The following is a 19608-nucleotide window of genomic DNA, read 5'->3' as shown; positions in this document are numbered from 1 at the left end:
CCTCCACCAGACCCGATGGAGCGGGACCTTCTCAGTGGAGACCCAGTTCCGGGCTGTCTCCTTTTGCCCAGCACTCAGAAGATTCACTGCTTCTGGGACTTCCCTGGTGGGCCAGTGGTGAGGATTCCAGTTTTTCACTGCCACGGCCCGAGTTCAATCCCCAGTTGGAAACAGAGGTCCCGCAAGCCAAGGCGTGCCCGCCCAGAGTGCTGCTTCCTGCAGCCCCGGGTCTCTGGGAGGGTTGTGCAGCCCTGCACGCCGTCCCCTGGGGTGAGCTGCGTCTCCTGTCCGCTGTCAGCGTCCTTCTGTCTTCAGTTTTCACTTCTGATTACATGTGTCCGGATGTGTGTGCTTGTCCCCGAGTCCTGCTCAGGTTCTTCAATCTGTAGGTTTGTCTCTACTGCCAAATCTGCGGACGTTCTCAGCCGCTACTTCTTTGAACCGCTTCCGTCTGCCCGTGGGCTGCCGGCGGCACAGCCCTCAGGCCCTCGCTCACCCTCCCCTGCTCTCCCCCCACCCTGTCCTGTCACGGCCGCCGGCTCTCCCCGGACTTCATCCTGCTGTTGAGTCTGTCTCTCGAGTTTCTGTGCTGAGAGGTTTCTGCCCTGACGTCTGCACGGTGTGTGCGCTGCTCGTTCAGGTGTCTGAGCAGCCGCCACAGTCCCCGTCCACACTGACACGCTCGGCACCTCCCGGCGTCTCTTCCCCCTGGTTCTGTGAGCCGCCTGGCTGTGCACCAGACTCTGGACGTGGACTCATCTGGTCTGCGTCTGGTTAGGCTCAGGCTTGCGGCCCCACTGCAACCTGTGGGCTGGGCCCCACATCTGCTGCACCCCCCAAGCCCTCCCCTCTGGACGGGCCACGTGCACCCCCAGCCCCGGGCGGGGACGCAGGCACTGCTCTGTGAGCTCACCAGGCCTTGGGTCAGATCCTTGGGAGCAGCCCCACAGCCGAGGAGGGGCTCCTGGGCCTCGCAAGCCCTGCATGGGCTGTTGCCAAAGCCTCTGGCCTGCTTGCCGGCACCTCATCTGGCTCCAGCTTGAAACCTGGCACCTGTGGCCTGGCTGTCCGGCCTCTCCTCAGGCCATTGCACGTGGGGCCACAGAGCCCCCAGGGGCTGCCCTGCTGCTCAGCACTCATTCCGCTTCACGAGCCCCCTTTCCTGGCCCTCGGCAGGCTGGTGGCTGTGTTGCAAGCCCAGCAATTGAAGGCGGGCGCTGGGGAGAGGTGCGGTCCTGGGGCCCAGCTGCCCTGGTGGCCTCTGCAGAGCCTTGGGGGGTGGGCCCGCCGCGCTCTGCCCGGGAGGGGTGGGACCTTGAGCTGCCCCCACTGAGCTTGGAGGCTCAAGTGGGGCTCCTGCCCTCTGTCAGACCTCTGCTCGTGCCCTGGGGACAGTCTCCTCTTCGAAGCCACCTCCCAGGCCCGCCTGTTCCCCGTTCTTCTGGCGGGTTTCTGCTTCTCTGCGTCTTCTTGTTTGACTCTGCAGCAGCTGGGCCAGGTCCAGCCTCCTTTCCCTGCGCGAAGCATTTAGCCCGATCGCTGTGCCTCTGCCCTGTCAGCTCCCTTTTAAATGTCAGTTTCTGCTGTTCTCAATTCCTGTTCTGCTGCTTCTGCTTTACAGGTTTTGTGTTTCCTTGATGGCTTTCAATTAAACATATCCCTGGTCTTTTCCAGAAACTTTCATCTTGCACTTCCTCCGGACCAGTAGCGTCCATGAGGTTTATTGGCTCCTGCCTGTGGCCGAGCATAGGCTCTGGACTGCGGCTCCAGAGGGTCCAGGGCAGTGCACCCCGGCTCCGCTGCTGTTGGGGCCCCTTCCCTGTTCTTACGGGTCCAGCGGTTTGCAGACAAATCCAGGGATGTAAGCGCCCCTGCTCCCGACATGGCACTGGGGCTTTGTCCTTAGGGAGTCGCTGTGCTGCTGGCTGGCTTCTCTGGGTGCGTTGCCCTTCAGTCTGAAGTCCTCCCAGGCTAGCTTACCTGTGTGCGCCTGGCCCTGCCTGGCCCATCTCCCTGCGGCCGGCTTGACTGTGACCCCGCAGGTAACTGGGCCAGCCTCTGCTCACCACTGCCTCTGGTTGGAAGGATGTAAGGTCCCCTAAAACCTGTCCGTGTCTTTCTCGAGCATCACGTTGAGGTGCATGTGTGGGGCCGACTGCAATCCAGTACCTCCACTCCCCGTGGGGCTGCTCGACAGGTCTGCTGCCACGTCAGAGCCCCCACCCCCAGCGTCCCCAGATGAACACGCAGGCCAGGTGAGCCCTGCGATGGGCCGGGGCCAACCCTGCCCCTCTGCTGTGCCCGCCACCCCAGCCAGGGCCCCCCTTGCAGACGCCAAGCCCTGAGGCGGTGGCTCCACGGGCACCCAGGCAGGCAGAGCTCTGGTTCCCTGACCAGCTGGCCCGCTGGCTTGCCATCAGAGTCCTCCTGTGCCCCCTGCTGGCAGGGAGTGGGCCTGCTCAGGAGTTGGTGCCGGGGCCTTGTTTAGAGGCAGTGAGGGCTTCAGCTGGGGACGCGAACGTGGGTCCCTGCTGGCCTGCTCAGGGCAGCTCCAGCGTGTGGCCTGGGGCACCCCACCCCATCCAGCAGGCACACCAAGGGCCCGAGTAGATGCCACACCCCTCCCTGCACAGAGACTGGTCAGTGCTGTGCTCTTGCCAACTGTTTATTCAGACCCTCAACAGGTGACCAGTGACATGCAGGTTCCCTGGGTTCATGGCAGCCTGACCTGCATTGCAACCCTGATGCTGGGCAGTTCCCAGAGGAGGGAGCCCCAGCTCCCTGGGCAAGGCTAGGCCCAGTGAACAGTGCCAGGCCCCACAGGGCTGCCAGGGGACATGTAGTACTGACGGGCCCAGGCCCAGGGGAAAGGGATGGGTGAGGAGTGGGGGGCGGGGGACCCAGTGTCTTGTGCACCCCAAGCCAATCAGAGATGACCCTGACTGCCCGGTGCTGAGCGGCACAGCTGTGGGAGGCGGTGTGTGTGCGCGAGCGTGGTGGGGCCCAGGCCACACCCCCTGCGGCCTGCCGGCCCCCTTCCTAAGGCATTCCTGTGGCGAGCTGCTCTGCCCCTGTGTGGTCTGGGCGCCGCTCAGCCCTAGCAAAGGGCCCCGGGCGTCCTCAGTGTGCCCCAGTGCCTCAGTGCTTCTGGCTGGCAAACCAGGAGAAGAAGGGGCGCGGGCGCGGGCGCGGGGCGTGGAGGACACGCACGGTGCGGGGCGAGCGCCAGGCTTTGATGGTGGCATCATCGCTGGCCGTCAGCAGGAGCTCTTGCTCCTGGGGGCTGAAGACCACCGAGTTGACCACATCCTGGTGCCGCAGCTTGGCCAGGCAGATGTTGTAGTGGCGGTCCCAGATGTAGCCATGGCGGTCCTCCGCCCCACTGGCGAGGGGACAGTCCGCAGTGAGCCGAGCCGAGCCCCGCCCCGCCCCGCCCCGCCCCGCCCCCACCCAAGCCCCGCCCCACCACCTGGCCACGAAGTCCCTGCTGACGTCCAGGAAGATGAAGAAGCACTCGTCGTTGGGCGTGTAGGCGCGGTGCGCACGCAGAGCCCGCTTCACCTCCCTCATGGTCTTGAGATCGAAAACCAGCAGGTCGATCTCCTCGGCGATGGGTGGCGGCTGCATGGGGTCGGCCACCACCGAGCCGCTGGGCCAGGCGCGGCTGTTCACGTACAGGTACCTGCGCCAGCACGCGGCTCAGTGCGCGCCCGCGGAGCACTCCCGCCCCCAGGCTGCCCCCAGAGGCCCACCTGTTGTCGGGGGACAGGCCCATGCCAATGATGTGTCCGTGCACGTCGATGACGTGGTCCAGAGCATCGAAGAAGGCGTCGGAGCCCCGGCCCTCGCCTAGCACAGGCCCGGCTGTGGTCATCTGGTGTGGTAGGATCTGCTTGATGCCTGCAGGGGGGCGGGGGTGGGGGCGGCGCCTCGGTGCCAGGCAGTTCCCAGACGGCTGGGGTGCTGCCTGCCCTGCACCCCCAGATCTGAACGTGTGCCTGCCCAGGGGTAAGCGGGGGGCGGCGCTGGACTAGAGCTGGGCCCCCGGACAAACGGAGGAAGGCCCACAGATGGACCCGCCCCGGCCCTCACCGATCTGGTGCGGCGAGTAGGTGAGGCAGCCGGTGGTGAAGACGAGGAGCTTGTTCCCGGCGGCGGCCCTGCCCCGCTCAGCGGGCTTGGTGTGGCCCTGCGCCAGCAGCTCGGCCACCGTAGTCTCCAGCGTGCTCTCCGGCAGAGGGGGCTGCGCCCGGCCCTCCAGGAGCCCGTCCAGGAGGCGCCGCAGGCCCTTGGCGCGGGCCGGGCCCGGGTCGCCCTCCTCAACCTCGACATCGCTGCCCAGGTCGAAAACGCGGCTGGAGTCTGTGCCGGGGGCGCCGGCGTCCAGCAGGAGGTCCGGGCTGTCGAAACGGCTGCAGTCGGCCACCATGACGGTGCGGATGGTGCTGGCGTTGAGGTTCTGGATCTTGAAGAGCCGCTTCACCACGTTCACGTTCTCCGACTCCACGTCCTGCGGGTAGGAGCACGGAGCTAGGCACGGGCTGCAGGACACCACCGCCGGCCGCAGTGCCCACCCGCGCGCACCTGGAAGGCGTTGTTGAGCCAGAGCACCGAGCACGACGTGATGTCCCCGATGCGGTGCAGGTTCCCCGAGATCAAGCTGGTGTCCGTGAGCCAGCAGCCGAACACGTCGTAGGGCTTGTTGCGAACCCGGGACAGCAGGGCGAAGGTGTCTGGGGGGAGCAGCAGGAAGGGGCGGGGCGGGCAGGGGCTGGAGGGGTGGGGCGCAGGTGTCTGGGCGGAGGGTGGGGCATTAGGGGCGGGGTGGTCGGGCAGAGAGGGAGCAGGGCCAGGGAGGGAAGAGGGCCGCCCGCCCCCAGCCCTCTCTTACCTAGGCTGATGACCGCAATCTCGCCCGAGGAGGAGTTGTGGGGCCCCAGGAACACCCCAGACGCCAGCAGCAGCGAGTCGTCCTGGTTAAACTGGGAGAACTGGGTGTAGCTCCAGTTGTAGGGCCGCATGTCCGCGCTGTGCAGCAGCGAGATGGTCAGGTCATTGTTCCAAATCTGCGTGGGGGGGTGCCCAGCAGGCACACCTGGTGAGCCCACTCTGAGTGGGGCCCCTCGGGCCCCCCTCCTGGCTGGTGCCTGGAAACTGCCATCGGGTGGGGGGTCCTTTGTCTCTGGCCTTCAGACCACCCGAGGCCTGTGAGTACGAGGTGCTCCGGCCGGCTCTGGCGGAGCTGCGCGCAGGGCCCTCTGCTCATCTGTAGGCAGTTAGGGCCACCCAGTCCTGGCCTCCCAGCCCGGGCAGTCGTCCAGGTTCCAACCCTCCCCCTGGGCCACTGTCAGCCCTGACCCTCTCCCCTCGGGGCCGCCGCCCTCACCTTCACCGTGCAGTCCTTGGAGCAGGAAGCAAACTGGTAGCCTGAGTGGGAGAAGCTGAGGTGCAGGACCTGGTCGGTGTGCTCCCGGAGCGTCTGCACCTCCACACAGGGCACTGCGTCATAGAGGCGGCGGAACTCCTCGAACCAGGATGTGGCCGCTGTGGGGGGGTGGGTCATGCTGGGGCCGCAGGCCTCGGAGACAGGGCCCTGGCAGCCGGGGGCCCCCTCCCAGGCCCGGCGCTGGGAGGCCCAGCCCGTCCCCAGCCAGCGTGAGGGCCGCTGCTGACCTGGGTGCCGGGGCACATCTCGGGCCACCTGGTAGTAGCGGTAGAACTGCTCCCTCCAGAGGAACTCGTCCCTGGACACGGCCTGCCACTGGCGGCACACCAGCCCAGCGGCCAGCACGTCGGCTGGGCCCAAGCTCAGGAAGATCTGGTAAACCAGGCTGTCTGGAAGCAGGGCTGCGCCCGCCTCATCCATCGTGACATTCTGCCCAGGCGGCTCTGAAACACGTCCACAGCCCCCTTAGCTGCTGGTGGGACCAGGGAGGACACTGCCCCCAGGCCCAAGGAGAGGCACAGGAGCCCGGGGCTGAGCGGAGCTGAGCCAGCCCAGTGGGTGCTCCTCCTGCTCCTGCTGGGCATTCCACTGGACTGAGCATGTGCAGAGGGCCGGCTGGCACTGCCTGCTCGGCCAAGGAGCCAAGAGCTTCCCCAAGCCCCCTGGGCAGCTGTGCTCCTCGGACCCTGCGCTCCTGAGGTCCCGCAAGGCCCAGTGATTCCCTGAACACGCAGCTTCCCGGCCTGGTCCAGCTGGAGCTGGAGTTGCCGTGGGCTCAGGCGACCCACTGTCACCCCAAAAGATCCCCTCCTCAGGACAGGCCTTCTGGGTGGGGCCCTCTGACTTCCCCCCATAGGATCCCGGGGAGACATGTGGTTGCCAGAGCCGGTGACCGCTCCGAGGCCCAGAAGGGAAGGGTCAGTGACCCCTGCGCACCATCTCTGACCTTGCTGCCCCAGGCTTCGGAGCGGTCAGCATGGGATAGAAGTCCTTCCCAGGAGAGACTCGGGGCCGGTGGGGCGAGGGCCGGCCAGGCCGCCCGTCCCAGACGCCGCCAGGAGCACCAGCCTGCCCTGACCTCCGCCCTCCGGCCCGGGGGACCCCCGCCAGGTTGGCCGCGGGCCAGCGCGGACGCAGCCGGGGGCGGGGCGGGGCGGGCCGCCAGCGCCGCCCACCCTCCCTCCGCGGGGCTGCCGGGCGCGGCCTCGGCGGCCCATTCATTGGCCGAGGACGCGGCCGGGCGCCGGGGGCCGCGCCGGGGGCCGCGCCGGGGTGACGACGCTCTCCGGGCTGGGCCGGGAGGGCCCGGGCCAGGGTCCGGACGCTGCCGTGACGACGTGCCCCGGGCCGGCGCACTCACCGCGGCCGCCTCCGCCCGGATGCGCGGCCCCGGCCCGGCGCCCGGCTTCTGCCCACGGACCCTCTTCCGCCCTCCGTCGACGCTCCGGCCGCCGCGTCTCTATGACGGAGGCCGCCAGGCTGATGCCACGAACCCCGAGGCATCGATGACGGTCGACGGCCGAGCGCCACAGCGCGCGTCGGCCGCTCCTGCGCCTGCGCGTTAGGGCCCCGCGGCCCGGGCCGCGCTTCCGCGTGCGCCTGTGCGCGTCCGGCCTTCCCTGGAACAGCGCCCCTGGCGGCAGGGAGGGGCGGCGGCCGTGCGCCGGGCCCCTGCGCGGGGCTGCGGGCGAGGTTCAGGGTCGCGGGTTCGAGACCGAGCCCCGGCGTTCCGCGGCCTCACCGGCCCAAGTGTGCTCCGCTGTGGGGAGACGAACGTACAAAGGGGTGCGCACCCGCCGCAGTGGGAATCACCGCGTTTGTGGACAAGGGAAAGAAACGGAAGGTCGCTCAGTCGCGTCCGACTCTGCGACCCCCATGAACTGCAGCCCACCAGGCTCCTCTGTCCATTCATGGGCTGTGCAGTTCATGGGAGTCTCCAGGCAAGAATACTGGGTTGCCTTTTCTCCTCCAAAGGATCTTCCCAACAAAGGGTTCGAACCCGGTTCTCCCGCGTTGCAGGTGGACTCAGAGCCACCCGGTGGACTCAGAGCCACCCGGTGGGCAAGGACCACAGGTCAACGTGGACTTTGTACAGCGGACACGGTGACGGGCCCCTGCCGGGAAGTGCAGCGCCGAGGTCAGATGTCCGGGGTGAGGCTGAGTTCACCAGGAGGCTGAGTGGGGGGTTGCCTGGCCCCAGGGCAGCGGTTTCGGCCTGTGGGAGCGTGGGCAGACTTCCTGAGCGGGACTGCAGGGCAGCAGCGGACAGTGGACTCTGACCTGACCTGGGATGTGCCTCCCCTGGCCCTGGCCCTGTCGCCACCATCACCATGCTGACCCCCAGCATTGCAGCCCTCTTGACTCTGCTCCTGGCCAGCAGCTCCCTGGGTCAGCGGGCGCGGAGACCCCCGCGGCCCGCATCTCCCATCAGCACCATCCAGCCCAAGGCCAACTTTGACACCCAGCAGGTAGAGCTGGGAGGAGCTGGGGCAGGGCCCAGCTCTGCCACCCCCGTCCCTGCGTGCCCTCACGCGGCCTGCTCCCCAGTTCGCAGGGACCTGGCTCCTGGTGTCCGTGGCCTCCCCATGTCGCTACCTGCAGGAGCAGGGCCATCGGGCCGAGGCCACCACTCTGCACGTGGCTCCTCAGGGCTCGGCCATGGCTGTCAGCACCTTCCGAAAGCTGTGAGTCCCAGCGAGGACCTCTGAGCCCACCCCAGCTGCGGCCTCACCCGGGTTGGGGTGCCCCAGCCTGCTGGGCGTCCTCCCATGCCAGCCGTGCCCCCAGGGATGGAATCTGCTGGGCAGTGCGGCAGCTGTACGGAGACACAGGACGCCCGGGGCGCTTCCTGCTCCAAGGTGAGGCGGTGGCTGCTGGGCGCGGGCGCGGCGCTGGTGGTGGGGCTGACCCACCGGCTCCCCACAGCCCGGGGCGCCCGCGGGCCGGTGGACGTGGTCGTCGGAGACACGGACTACCGCGGCTTCGCCGTCTTGTACCTGGAGCGGGCGCGGCAGCTGTCGGTGAAGCTGTACGGTACGTCCCAGCGGCCTGGGTCCTGGGGGCCTGGTTCTGCCCACCTGCAGGGCTGTCGGGTGGGCTAAACGGGCCCTCTCCTCCCTTCCCCCTGCCCCTGCCCTTCGGCCCAAATGTGGGGACAGAATGGGACCTGGAAGCGGGGTAGCAGGGGTCAGATCGCAGCCCCAGGCACACAGCCCAGCCCCCAGAGCGCCCTGCAGGCCCCCGCCCCATGGGTGCCCAGGAGCCCGTGTGTCCCGCACACAGTCCGCTCACTCCCCGTGAGCGATTCCTTCCTGAGTGTGTTTGAGCAGCGGGTCCAGGAGGCCAACCTGACCGAGGACCACACCCTGTTCTTCCCCAAGTACGGTGAGTGTCGTCCCCTCCCGTTTCCCGCCGGCTCACCGCCCAGCCCCCACCCCTGTCCCCCACCCCGTTTCCCGCCGGCTCACCGCCCACCCCCACCCCTGGCTGCCCCTGACCCCTGGCCCGGCCCCCAGGTTTCTGCACGGCTGCAGACCAGTTCCACACCCTGGACGGTGAGTGGGCAGCTCCAGCAGGCGGCGTGGGGATGGGGGTGCCCAGGGCTCCCTCCCAGCTGAGACGCCTCTGTGCTGCAGAAGTGCGGAGGTGAGGCAGGCGGCCGCCCTGTGCAAGGAAGGAGCCGCCCGGAGGTGGACGTGCCGCCCCACGCCCACCCCCACCCGGAAGCTGCCCCTCCCCCAGGTGCTCCGTGGGCTCTCATTAAACACTGCAGTCTCAGTCCCTGCCTCTTCCTTTCCACGCCGGAGCCCCGCTGGGGTGTCTGCCCACCTGTTCTGCTTCCCAGATGGGCCGGACGGAGGGTGGGGGCCCACCTCCTGGTGCCAAGTCCAGCCCAGGGAGGTAGGAGTGGGGAACAGCTCCTAACCACGGCCTAGGGCACCTGGCACCCTGCCCTCGGACCCCAGCATCCCTGCTCTGGCTCCTGAGCTGTGTTGGCACCTGTCTCTCCTGTTCCCTGGCTCTGACCAGGCCTGCCCCGTGGCTCCGCTGGGCCGTCCTGCTGGTCAGATGCCCCGGCCTTCTCCAGAGCCCTCCCCGCAGGTTTCCCTTGCCTCCTCCTGAGACCTCTCCTGGGAGACAGGGCCCAGAGCCCCAGGGGCCTGTGGCCGAGGCAGAATGGGCCCCTGGGGAGGAGCACGTGGCTTCAGGGGGGCAGGCAAGGAAACCACCCACTTCCCAGGTCTGGGGCCCATCTGAGGCAGCTGGGAGGCTGTGTGGCCCTCACGGCCGCTCCAGGGACGGACAGGGCGAGGCAGGGTGCAGGACTGGTCGGCGAACAGGACTGACCCCCAAGGCAAGTCCACGCGTCGTGGCGAGCAGCAGGCGCCCTGGGGGCGACCACGTGGGTGGGCCAGCAGGGGGCCCAGAGTGCCCAGGGGGGCCCCTGGACAGACAAGGTGGCCCCCAGGAGCCCACACCCAGGGTCTTCCTAAGGTCACCAGCCGCGAGGGACCACAAGATGATCTCTGGCCTGTAGAGAAGACCTTTTTGGAAGGTGGGAGCCCCGAGGTCTGGGGGCAGATGGAGGCTGGTGTCCTGCCCCCCAGCCTCTGCCTGGAGGGGCTCCTCCGCGCGACCGCAGGCCGTTGGCAGAAGGTCGAGCGTGGGGACAGAGCCTCCCCCGGCCGACTGTGCGCCCTCCACACACGTGGGTCCCGGCCAAGCTGCCCGTCCCTCACCCATTTCCCTGACAGCGGAGAAGATGCCAAAGAAAAACCCACAGTGCAGATCCCCAAGAAACAGAGACCGAAGGGCGGGAGCTCTGATGAAGCGTCCGATCCACCCCCGGCCAGGTCTGCTGGGGGTGCCCACGCAGGGACAGCTGCCAGGGTCCTCGCGGGCCCAGCTCCAAGCCCACCGGTGAGAGCTCGCCCCCTGACCCGTCCTGTGAAGCCGCGGAGGACGTGGGACAGTTCCAGCTGCCCCCAGGCCCGCCCGCCAGCCCACCTGCGCTCTGATGGGCCCCCGGAACCCCGTCCTGCCCCCACGGGAGGCTGGCCTTCTCCCCCGCACAGCACACCATGGCGGGCGAGAGCCAGGCCCACGTGATGGCTGCTGGCCGTCCCCGGGGCATTGCAGACAGCTGTGCCTGGCACATACTGCCCAGCCCACCCCGTCCCACTGTGCCCCCCCATGAGGAGGAGGGGCAGCCCCCCTCAAGAGGACTTGGGGAGGCTTCAGGGCAAATGGCAGCCCCCAGGCTGGGGCACAAGGTCAGGGAGTGGGCCTTAGCTCGGCCAAAGCCACCCTGTCCATGGAGACTCAGTGTCTGCCCGATGGGCATCTGAGATGCCCACTGCATGTCAGGCCCCTGACCCTGAGAGCCGAAGTCCAGAGCTCACCACTCCGCCATGCTGGTGAGGCAGAGTGGGCACAGAGAGATGGACCCCCACCCCAGCCTCCTCACCTGGGCTGCGGGGAGGCCAGGCCACCCCGGGTCAGCTGCAGGCCACGAACAGGAGGGACCTCCGTCTGGTGCCTGGAGAGCAGGGTCAGAGACCCCTGGGCCCACCTCCACATGCCCACCTCCCTCCTCCCCACGTGGGCCTGTCCAGACCTGGGTAGGGGGTGTGGTTCCTGGGAGGAGCCCACAGCCCTGCAGGGCCCAGTGTCCACAGTGGGCAGAGACTGTGTCCCTTGGCGCTGGACTCCCAGCCGGGCAGGCAGACGGGGCTGGTGGGAAAGGGGAAGGCAAGGACCCCGCCGAGCTGGGCACCTTGTCACACAGGCTGCAGCTCCGAGCTGGCAGTGCCCAGAGGCCCCCGCAGGCCTGGCCGCGCGTGCCCGGGCAGGAAGGAGGGTCTCTGCCCTGAGTGTGGGCAGCTGTGGGAAGGTGGCCAGGCTTCCTAGAGCCCCCTCGGGCTTCTGGGGAAGGAAGAGTGCTTCCAGCAGGGCTGGGGGTCCAGGGGCTGCACAGGACCTCTCGAGGGCTCCCAGGGCCCAGGCTGAGGGCAGCCCAGTCCCACCCCAGCGCTTACATGGAGTTGAGGGCCGGGGACACCGTAGCAAGTGCTACAACCCCAATATGTTTCGTTTTCACTAAAATGTGTAATGAGCTCTAGCTACATTTGCAGAAAACTAGGTGCGGCAGTTGTAGTTCTGGGTGAGTCATTTTCACGCGTGTGTTCAGTCGCTCAGTCGTGTCCGACTCTGCAACCCCACGGACCGCGGCACACCAGGCTTCCCTGTCCTTCACCATCTCCCAGAGTTTGCTCAAAGTCGTGTCCATTGAGTCGGTGACGCCATCCAGCCATCTCGTCCTCTGTCGCCCTCTTCTCCTCCTCTAAATTTTCAAAAACTAGGGACTTTGCTGGTGCTCCAGTGGCTAAGACTGTGCTCCCAACACAGAAGGCCCAGGTTCGATCCCTGGTCGGAGGACCAGATCCCACATGCTGAAATGAAAGATCCCTCGTGCCTCAACGAAAACTGAAGACCCTGGGTGCCACAAGACCCAGCACAGCCAAGTAAATTCTTTTTTAAATTGTTTTCAAAAACTAGGTAAGGCAGTTGTATTTCTAGATGAGTCATTTTTACGTGCGTCCTCAGTCATGTCCGACTCTGTGGGGACACGTGCGACCCCATGGACCATAGCCCGCCAGGCTCCTCTGCCCCTGGGATTTCCCAGGCAAGAATGGTGGAGTGGATTGCTATTTCCTTCTTCAGGGAAACTTCTCAACCAAGGAATCAAACCCACATCTGCAATGGCAGGTGGATTCTTCACCACTGCACCACTTGAGAAGCCCTGAGTCATTTTGTGTAAAGGTGTTTATTGATTATAATTGAGTTTTGCCTTTTAATTGTAAGAGTTGGCTTTTCATTGGGCTTCCCAGGGGGTGGTAAAGAACCTGCCACTCAGGCCTGGGGTGGGGGAGGCTCCTGGGTCAGGAAGAGGAGGGCACGGTGACACACTCTAGCACTCTTGCCCAGAGAATCTCATCAGAAAGACAAACCTTGAAAAACTTAGGGAACTTTGACTGGCAGTCTTGTCAGGGAGCCTGGAAGGGCCATGCATGCCTGAGCTGCACTGACTCGGACCCCCCTGCCCCGCAAGGATGCGGCTGCCACGTCCCAGGCCTCCAGCACTGCGTTCCCACAGCGGCTGCAACACCACCAGGCACTGCGTTTTCTGGCCACACGGCTGGCGGGAGTTCCCGGACCAGGGGCTGAACCTGGGCCGTGGCAGTGAAAGCCGGGAATTCTAACCCCTGGGCCGCCAGGGCACTCCCTGCGCTAGGCGCTTCCCGGTGGGCACCTGCTGTCCCTGCCGCCGCAGGAGCTCTGGTGGATGGGGGCCAGGCCCCTGCGTGTGGGGACAGGGCCAGATGTGAGAGGGCTTCACGGGGGCTCACTCACCCTTCCCGGTCCCCTGCCCCAGTGCTTCTACTCTGCTGGGTCCACACGTGGAAGGAGCCGCCCTGCTGTTGGGGGGACAGAGCCTGCGGTGGGGGGACAGGGCCTGCAGGGGGGGGAACAGGGCCTGGGGGGGAGCACTGGGCCTGGGGTTCCACTCAGGCCTGGGTTGGGGTTGGAGGCCCTGCCTGGCCTCCACTGCTGCAGGAGCTGACCACGGAAGGCCAGATGGTCACAGGGCCCCGGTGGGATGGCGGCACTTGTCAGGGGGCAGGCTATCCCATTCTGACACACTGCTGACCGCCACTCCCAGTCTCCCCAGAGGGCCCCGTGGGCGGGGTGGTGGTGGGAGGAGGGCCCGGCCTGGCGCGGCAGAGTGCCCACAGCTCGAGGGGCCAGGTGCCGCCTCAGCTGGGTTTAGGATCAGTTGGGATCAGTGGAGTAGGATAGGAGCTTTCAGAGGGGCTGGGGGCTGCCCCCCAGCTTAGGCAGAGCGTGATGGGTCCTTCGGGAGGTTCCGGGAGAACCACCAGGTCGTTGGCACATCTCTCACTGAGTCTGTGAGCAGAAGACCTGTGCTAACCGGCCAGGCCCACGGAGGTCAAGGCAGGGGGTTCAGTCCCCAGAGCTCCCGCCCCACCCCGTCTAGCTGGGAGGAAGGACCCAGCCAGGGGCAGGCCCTTCCCAGAGGGGGGAGGCGGCCTGGGGCAGAGCCAAGGCCTGAAGCCTTGGGCCCGGAGCCCAAGGGTGGGAGGAGGTGGCCCAGGGCGAGCTCGGGGGTCGAGTACAGGTCCTTCCCGTGTCTGACGGAGCCTAGCACCCGGTGCCTGGCTGGAGTGGAGAGGAGGGCCCGGTCCTCCCCCAGGGGTGTCTGGGGCCACCCACGCCCTCCGCAGCTGCCCTCCAGCCCCCAGGACCAGCGTGCAGGGCTGCCCCCGCCCGGCCGGCCTTCCCTGCCCCCTCCTCCCCTGCCGGCCTCCCGGAAAGTGACTCAGGCCCCCCCAGCCCTGTTCTGGCTCCACTTTGGTCTCGGGGCTGTGGAGTCGCCTGCGGGCTGGCTGCCCCGCCTGTTTCAGAGTGAGAACGCCCTGCCCCTGACCCTGAACCCTGGGCTCCCTCCTGGGACAGAGCATTCTGCCTTCTTCCTGGTGCAGCTGGGCCGGCCTGGGGAAGTCCCCGGAGGGGGCAAGGGGCGGCCGAGCCCGGGAGGCTGGCTCGGGGGCCTCCCCAGGAGGGCTGGGCCCAGTGGGCACCCCACCTGCCCCACTGGCTTCCCACTGGCTGTGACCCAGACGCCCTCATCTCTGGTGGGCAGGGCCTGATTGGGCCCCGCCCCTGGAGCCCACCTGCAGACTGGTCCCCAGGGAGGGGCGCCCACCAGGCCGGCCCATAAAGAGGTGGGCGAGCCTGGATCCAGCAGCACCAGCGGCGCGTCCCGCCCCATCCCTGCCGGGATGGGCCCATGGTTGGCCCTGTGCGTGCTTCTCTACCTGCCGAGAGCCCTCCAGGGCCAGAACCCACACACCCGGGTGGCCCCCAGCTCCGTTCTGCAGAGTTTCGAGGACAGCAAGGTCAGGGCCGGGCAGGGACAGGAGGCGCCCGCCAGGCCCGGGTGTGGGGAGTCAGCCAGGCCAGCCCTCTGGGCACCCCCGCCATGGAGACCCCTGGCCTCCAGCAGCAGAGGACCCTAGACTCCCCCAGAGTCTCCACCTCTCCCTGGAGTTGGGGGGAACGTCACAGTCCCTCTGCACAGAGAGGCCCCCGGGCCAGCGTCACAGTCCCTGCGGGGCCAGGCTCTCTTGAGCTCCTTCTGGCATGACCAAACACCAGGCGCCCGTTGCCGAGTGCAGCAGGGTGCCGGCTGTCCCTTGCCTACTCCCAGCCCCTTACAGTTCCAGGGGGAGTGGTTTGTCCTCGGCCTGGCGGGCAACACCCACACGGTAGCAGACAGGTCCCTGCTGAGCCCTTTCACGGCGAAGTTCACAGTGAATAAAAACAACCATGTTGAAGTGGCATACGCCATGATCCGGTGAGTGAGGGGCTGGGGCCCAAACCCTCAGAAGCCAATGCCTCCACGGCAGGTCCACCGAGGGCTCCGGCCACACTCTCCCAGAGCCTTCCTCCTAACGCGATGTCCAGCACAAGCCGCTAACAACTTCACCCGGGTCTGGGGGGTCGTCCTCCAAAGAGGGGAGGCATTGACTAGATCACAGACCCAAAAGAGCCCCAGGGCTGGTGGATGTCAGGTTCCGCTAGATCCGGGGGCTCAGACACTGTGATCAGAGACTCCTCACCACGCCCACCCCCTCCGCTCAGCTCTGCCTGCCCTAGACTTCCCTTCAGGCAGGTTCTCCCCTCACAGGGATAAGACGGTAGCTTACACTGACGTCCTCCTCAGGATCAAAATTCCAGAACAGGAAATATCCAAGCTGGCCTGGCCATGGTATCTGATCGGCTCTTCTCAAGTCCTGTGTTCCCCTGGACCGGTTGCTGTGTTATCCAGGGCGACACGCACCCTAGTGCACCGGCCGGGATGACTGGTTGGGGAGAAGTGGGGAGGCTTGATGGACAGCCCTGGGGGTCCCCTGGGGGTGCACAGCCCCCCTGGAGATGCTGAAGCCACAAGGGCTTCCTTACCTGTGCAGCTCCTCCAGCGGGTCCCGTGGCCTTCCTCGCTCACCCGCCTGGAGATCTCTTTTGCTCAAGGCTCTTCGATTCTGGTATGAGACAGGAAGCTCTGGAAGCCAGCAGTGGGGCACAGGGCAGCCCCCTGTCCACACTCAGCCCCCCACCCCAGCTCTGTGCAGGCTCAGCCACACCAGACCCCCAGCAGGGAGTCTCCAAATCCTTACCCACTCCGGCTCCCTTGGGGGGCTGGTTAATCGAGGGCAGGGACCCAGTGCAGACGCCGCCTCTGGAAGCCCCCTCTGTTGCTGTCAGTCGAGTGTGTTTGCCTGGCAGAGTCCCAGGTCCTGCCTCCCAGCTCAAAGTCCAGGGCCCACCCAGAGCTCTCCCAGGCACGTCATGGCCCAGAAACACCGTCTCTTGAGCGTGGGCCTCGGGTGCATTTCGGGTCTGGTTCCAGGCTGAGGAAATGGTCAGTGGGTGGACCTGACAAAGACCACAAATGGGTTGGCCACACCGCGTCAGAGCTCCCAGGGCTGAGGTCCCCCTCCATGGGGCAAAGCCCCCGGTCTGTGGGGGTTCGTGAGTGGGCCCTCCCTGTGGGTCCACCTGGGGGCAGCCCCTGGAAAAGGCCCAGCCAGGTTCTGGAACCTTCTTCCTGCCCGTCCCCCTCCCCAGGGGCCAGCGCTGTGTCACCTGGTCGTACGAGCTTATTTCGCAGTCCCAGCCTGGGACGTTCTCGGTGGCTCACAGTGGAGGTGAGCGGGTGGGGGGCGAGGGGAGGAGGAGGCAGCCTGGGGGCGCTGGCAGGGAGGCCTGATCAGGCTGCACCCCCAGAGCCCGGGGCGGACCCCGAGGAGATCCAGGTGTACGACACGGACTACGCGTCCTTCGCCCTCCTGCTCTCCAGGAAGCAGTCGGACCTCCAGAGGATCCTCAGGGTCAGCCTGCTGTGTGAGCCCCTTGCCCCAGCGCTGTCAGTTGGGGTGGGTGGGGGGCGGGAAGGCCAGTCGACGCACCTGCCCCGTGGTGGCTGAAGCCAGACTGTGCTCCTCGGCCCCCAGGCAGAATATGGGCCATTCAGACCCAGTTGCTGGACAAGTTCATCTGTCTGGTCCGAGCTCAGGGCCTCTCGGATGACAACATTGTCTTCCCAGACCTGACAGGTAATGGGTTCCCACACTGGGTGGGGTCTGCCCAGGGCCACAGAGCCCTGTGGGGGCTCTGCGGGAACCCAGCCCACACTTGGAGCCCAAGTGTGGGGTCCCAGCTACCCCAGGGCTCAGCCTGAGTCCATACTGGGGGTCTCACTGCTCCTTGGTCTCCTCCCCACCTGGGTCCCCTTCCCTGGGGCCACCCCCTCCCCCAGGGTCTCCCTACCCCCAGGTTCCCCAGTCCCAGGTCACCCCCTCCCACCCGGGTCCCTCTCCCCCAGGTTACCTTCTCCCACCCAGGTCACGCCCTCCCACCTGGGTCCCCCTCCCCAAGGTCACCCCCTCCCACCCAGGTCACCCCCTCCCCAGCCAGGTGCCTGTCTCATCACCCCGAGTTTCCTGCCTCTGCCCTTACACGTGATAGCCACATGCACACACAGACAGGCGGAGCTCACGCTTGAACATATACCACTTACACACCCATGCACACACACGTGCACAGGGAGGGTGCCCTCGGCTACACACTCGCTCACAAGCATGTGCACGCCCACCGCACGCCCACCATGCCTGGCCACCCGGGTCTGCAGTGAGTCTGGCCCCATGGGCGCTTCCCCGCAGGAGGTCAGGCTGGGGGCAGGGCAGCCCCTCGAGGTGCCCGGCCCCCACCCCAGCCCCTGCCCCTTCCCTCCCACCTGCCTCCTCCCCTTTCCCTCCTGAAGTGACTGTGTGCACGTGTGTGCGCGCGTGCGTGTATGTGCACGTGTGCACACGTATGTCAGCGTGTGCGTGCGTGTGCGTGTGCGTCTGTGTCTGTCTCAGTTTCCCTCCCGGCTCAGTCCCCATCCCCTCCGGCCTCCATCCCGAGGCTCCGTCTCTCCATCAGACTGGTCAGTCCCGCCTGGGAAGTGCTGAAAGATGAAGTCACCTCACCCCCGGCCAGACCCGGCCTCACTGCCCCGCTCTCCCCGCCTCCACTCCCAGCATGAAATAAACGCGCTGTGCTGGGACCTAGGAGTGCGAGTGACCATGCCCTTGGGGCAGGTGGGGAGGCACCTGGGTGGGGGCCACCCTCGGAGCACCCATGCCCAGCCCCTGCACAAGGGGCGTGCGCACGAGGGCGTGAGTGTGTCTGCATGTCCTTGTGGGCGGTACTAGGTGGTTCCCAGGACAAGGCCCCTCATCCCCCCAGCTCCTTGCTGGGGGACCTCACAGGCCCCCCTCTGCCCCCAGAAGGCCCGGAGGACCTGACACAGGCTCCAGTCTGGGGAGGGGGAGCTGGGCCTCCTGCCACTGAGGCTGTGGGGACGGGGACACTTCAGGGGCAGAGATCTGCCAGCAGGGACACCAACCCTTCTGAGCACCTGGGCACCGTCTGCTCCTGAGCCTCCTCCCGTCGCACCCCCCCACTCCACCGGGATCTACCCTCCGGGGAGGGGTAGGGTGCGCCCAGGGCCGGGGTGGAACTGGCCCCACGAGAGGGTAACAGGCATCCAGAGAGACCCCTGCTGTGCCTGACCTTCGCCTCCAGGAACATCTACCCTCAGGAGGACTCCGGGTGGGGTTGGTTTAAAACTCCCCTGAAGGCAGCCCTTCCAGCATCCCTAGGTGGTGGAGCCTGGGTCCACAGACACATCCACCGAGCAGGGTGTCGCAGAAACCAGGCGGGTTCTGGGACAGAAGCCCTCCTTGATGACCCGGATTGACCCCATAATAGACCCCAAGGGCACTGCGTGTGATGGCCTCCTGTGGTCACGATTTGATGTCCCTCTGTGCATCTGACTCTCCAACAGCTCAGGCTGCCCAGGCACAAGCCTGCTCTGCCCGCTGCTCTGCCCCAGACCCTGAATGGCAGCGGCCACAGAGGAGGCCGTGAACACCTGCCTGCTGGGTGCAGGGGTCGGGCCCTGAGCGGATGGACGGACGGGTCAGCGGAGGGCTCGCAGTGTTCAGGTGGGTCGATGGTGGGCAGACACAAGAGGAGGCGGGCGTGAGAGGTGTCCCTGACCGAGGGCTTGTGGTTGTGGGCTGAATCCTCCCTTCCTGAGTGAGGACGGGCCTCCCCTCTGTGAACTGGCTCCTGGGTGGGCCCTCCGCCATGGTCTCTTTCTGTCCTGCCTTGTTCCTTCCTCTGTCCTACCCCTGCTGACCCATGGTGTTCTCCGTGGACAGGGGTCATCCTTAGAGGCAGGTTAAGCCCTCGCCGGCCTGGGGCCCAGGCCAGGCAGGGGCCAGCAGCTGGGTGGGGTCCAGGCCCGGGGCACAGGCAGGGAGGAGGGGCCCTGCTCAACCCCCAGCCTTCTTAACCCTGCACAGCCCTGCGAGGGGCGGGGGGTGCTCCTTGGTGCCTCTGCACAGATGGGGAAACTGAGGTTCAAGGATGCTTGGCAGGGTCACCAGACCTCTGGCCACCCGCACGCCCCTCCTGTCTGGTCGGTGGGGTGGGCCTGAGGTTCACTGTCAGCTGGGCCGGAAGCACTGCGAGGGTGGCGGTGGATAGGTGTTCCGGTCCCGAGGGGACGGAACCAGGGTTGGGCAGAGACGGACGCTGGGAGCATGTGGTCTGGCCTGCGGCTGCCCCGCTGGTCGTGGTGGGAAGACAGAGGGGCCTGTTTAATCGTCTGAAGAGCAGTTTCTGACTCTGAGCTGCCAGGCCCCGCCCACCAGTGACCAGCAGTGCTGGGAGCCCGCAGGGTGTCCCTCCAGCCCCGCCCTCCCTGGCCCTCTCCTCCAGGCTGAGTCTCTGCCAGTCCCCGTGGGAGGGTGTGGGGCGGTGGCCCTGCCCGGCAGGCCCAAATGGCTTGCTTTTGGCCCAAGTCAAGGCGTAGCTGCGCAGGGTCACTGCAGCTGCCCCACCCCTACTCCCGCTGGGCCGAGTGTTGCCACAGCTGTCCTGCCAGCCATCTGCCCAGGTCACGCCCTCGGCCCATGCCACCTGCCGCCTCTCTCTGAGGCTGGCTGGACATCCCTCCCTAC

At 66.8% G+C, this 19608-nt stretch overlaps 2 protein-coding genes across 3 annotated transcripts; one reads left to right on the top strand and one right to left on the bottom strand.

The window, feature by feature from the left end:
- Positions 1–2649: 2649 nt before the first annotated feature.
- On the bottom strand, positions 2650–6941 carry FBXW5 (F-box and WD repeat domain containing 5). Of its 2 annotated transcripts, none has more exons than XM_055399517.2 (9): positions 6807–6941; positions 5674–5889; positions 5387–5544; positions 4892–5066; positions 4585–4733; positions 4093–4510; positions 3753–3900; positions 3470–3682; positions 2650–3382 (listed from the first exon to the last, which is right to left on the bottom strand). In XM_055399517.2, the coding sequence occupies exons 2-9, from the start codon at positions 5864–5866 to the stop codon at positions 3139–3141; spliced, it is 1698 nt and encodes a 565-aa protein (XP_055255492.2). In that variant the 5' UTR covers positions 5867–5889; positions 6807–6941; the 3' UTR covers positions 2650–3138. The 2 variants fall into 2 exon arrangements, with proteins under 2 accessions (XP_055255492.2, XP_055255491.2); XM_055399516.2 differs by lacking the exon at positions 6807–6941 and adding an exon at positions 6393–6773.
- A 40-nt stretch (positions 6942–6981) lies between these two features.
- C8G (complement C8 gamma chain) lies at positions 6982–17883 on the top strand. Its single transcript, XM_088841697.1, has 13 exons — positions 6982–7914; positions 7994–8130; positions 8234–8304; positions 8372–8479; positions 8729–8830; positions 8962–8999; positions 14782–14885; positions 16160–16239; positions 16319–16435; positions 16546–16647; positions 17455–17522; positions 17617–17754; positions 17866–17883. The coding sequence occupies exons 1-13, from the start codon at positions 7777–7779 to the stop codon at positions 17881–17883; spliced, it is 1221 nt and encodes a 406-aa protein (XP_088697823.1). The 5' UTR covers positions 6982–7776.
- Positions 17884–19608: the final 1725 nt, after the last annotated feature.

This window comes from Moschus berezovskii, chromosome 11, assembly GCF_049115385.1.
Source record: "Moschus berezovskii isolate FMDL1 chromosome 11, NW_MosBer_1.0, whole genome shotgun sequence".
NCBI classification, from domain to species: Eukaryota; Metazoa; Chordata; class Mammalia; order Artiodactyla; family Moschidae; genus Moschus; species Moschus berezovskii.
This window is presented reverse-complemented; position numbering and strand designations above follow the sequence as displayed.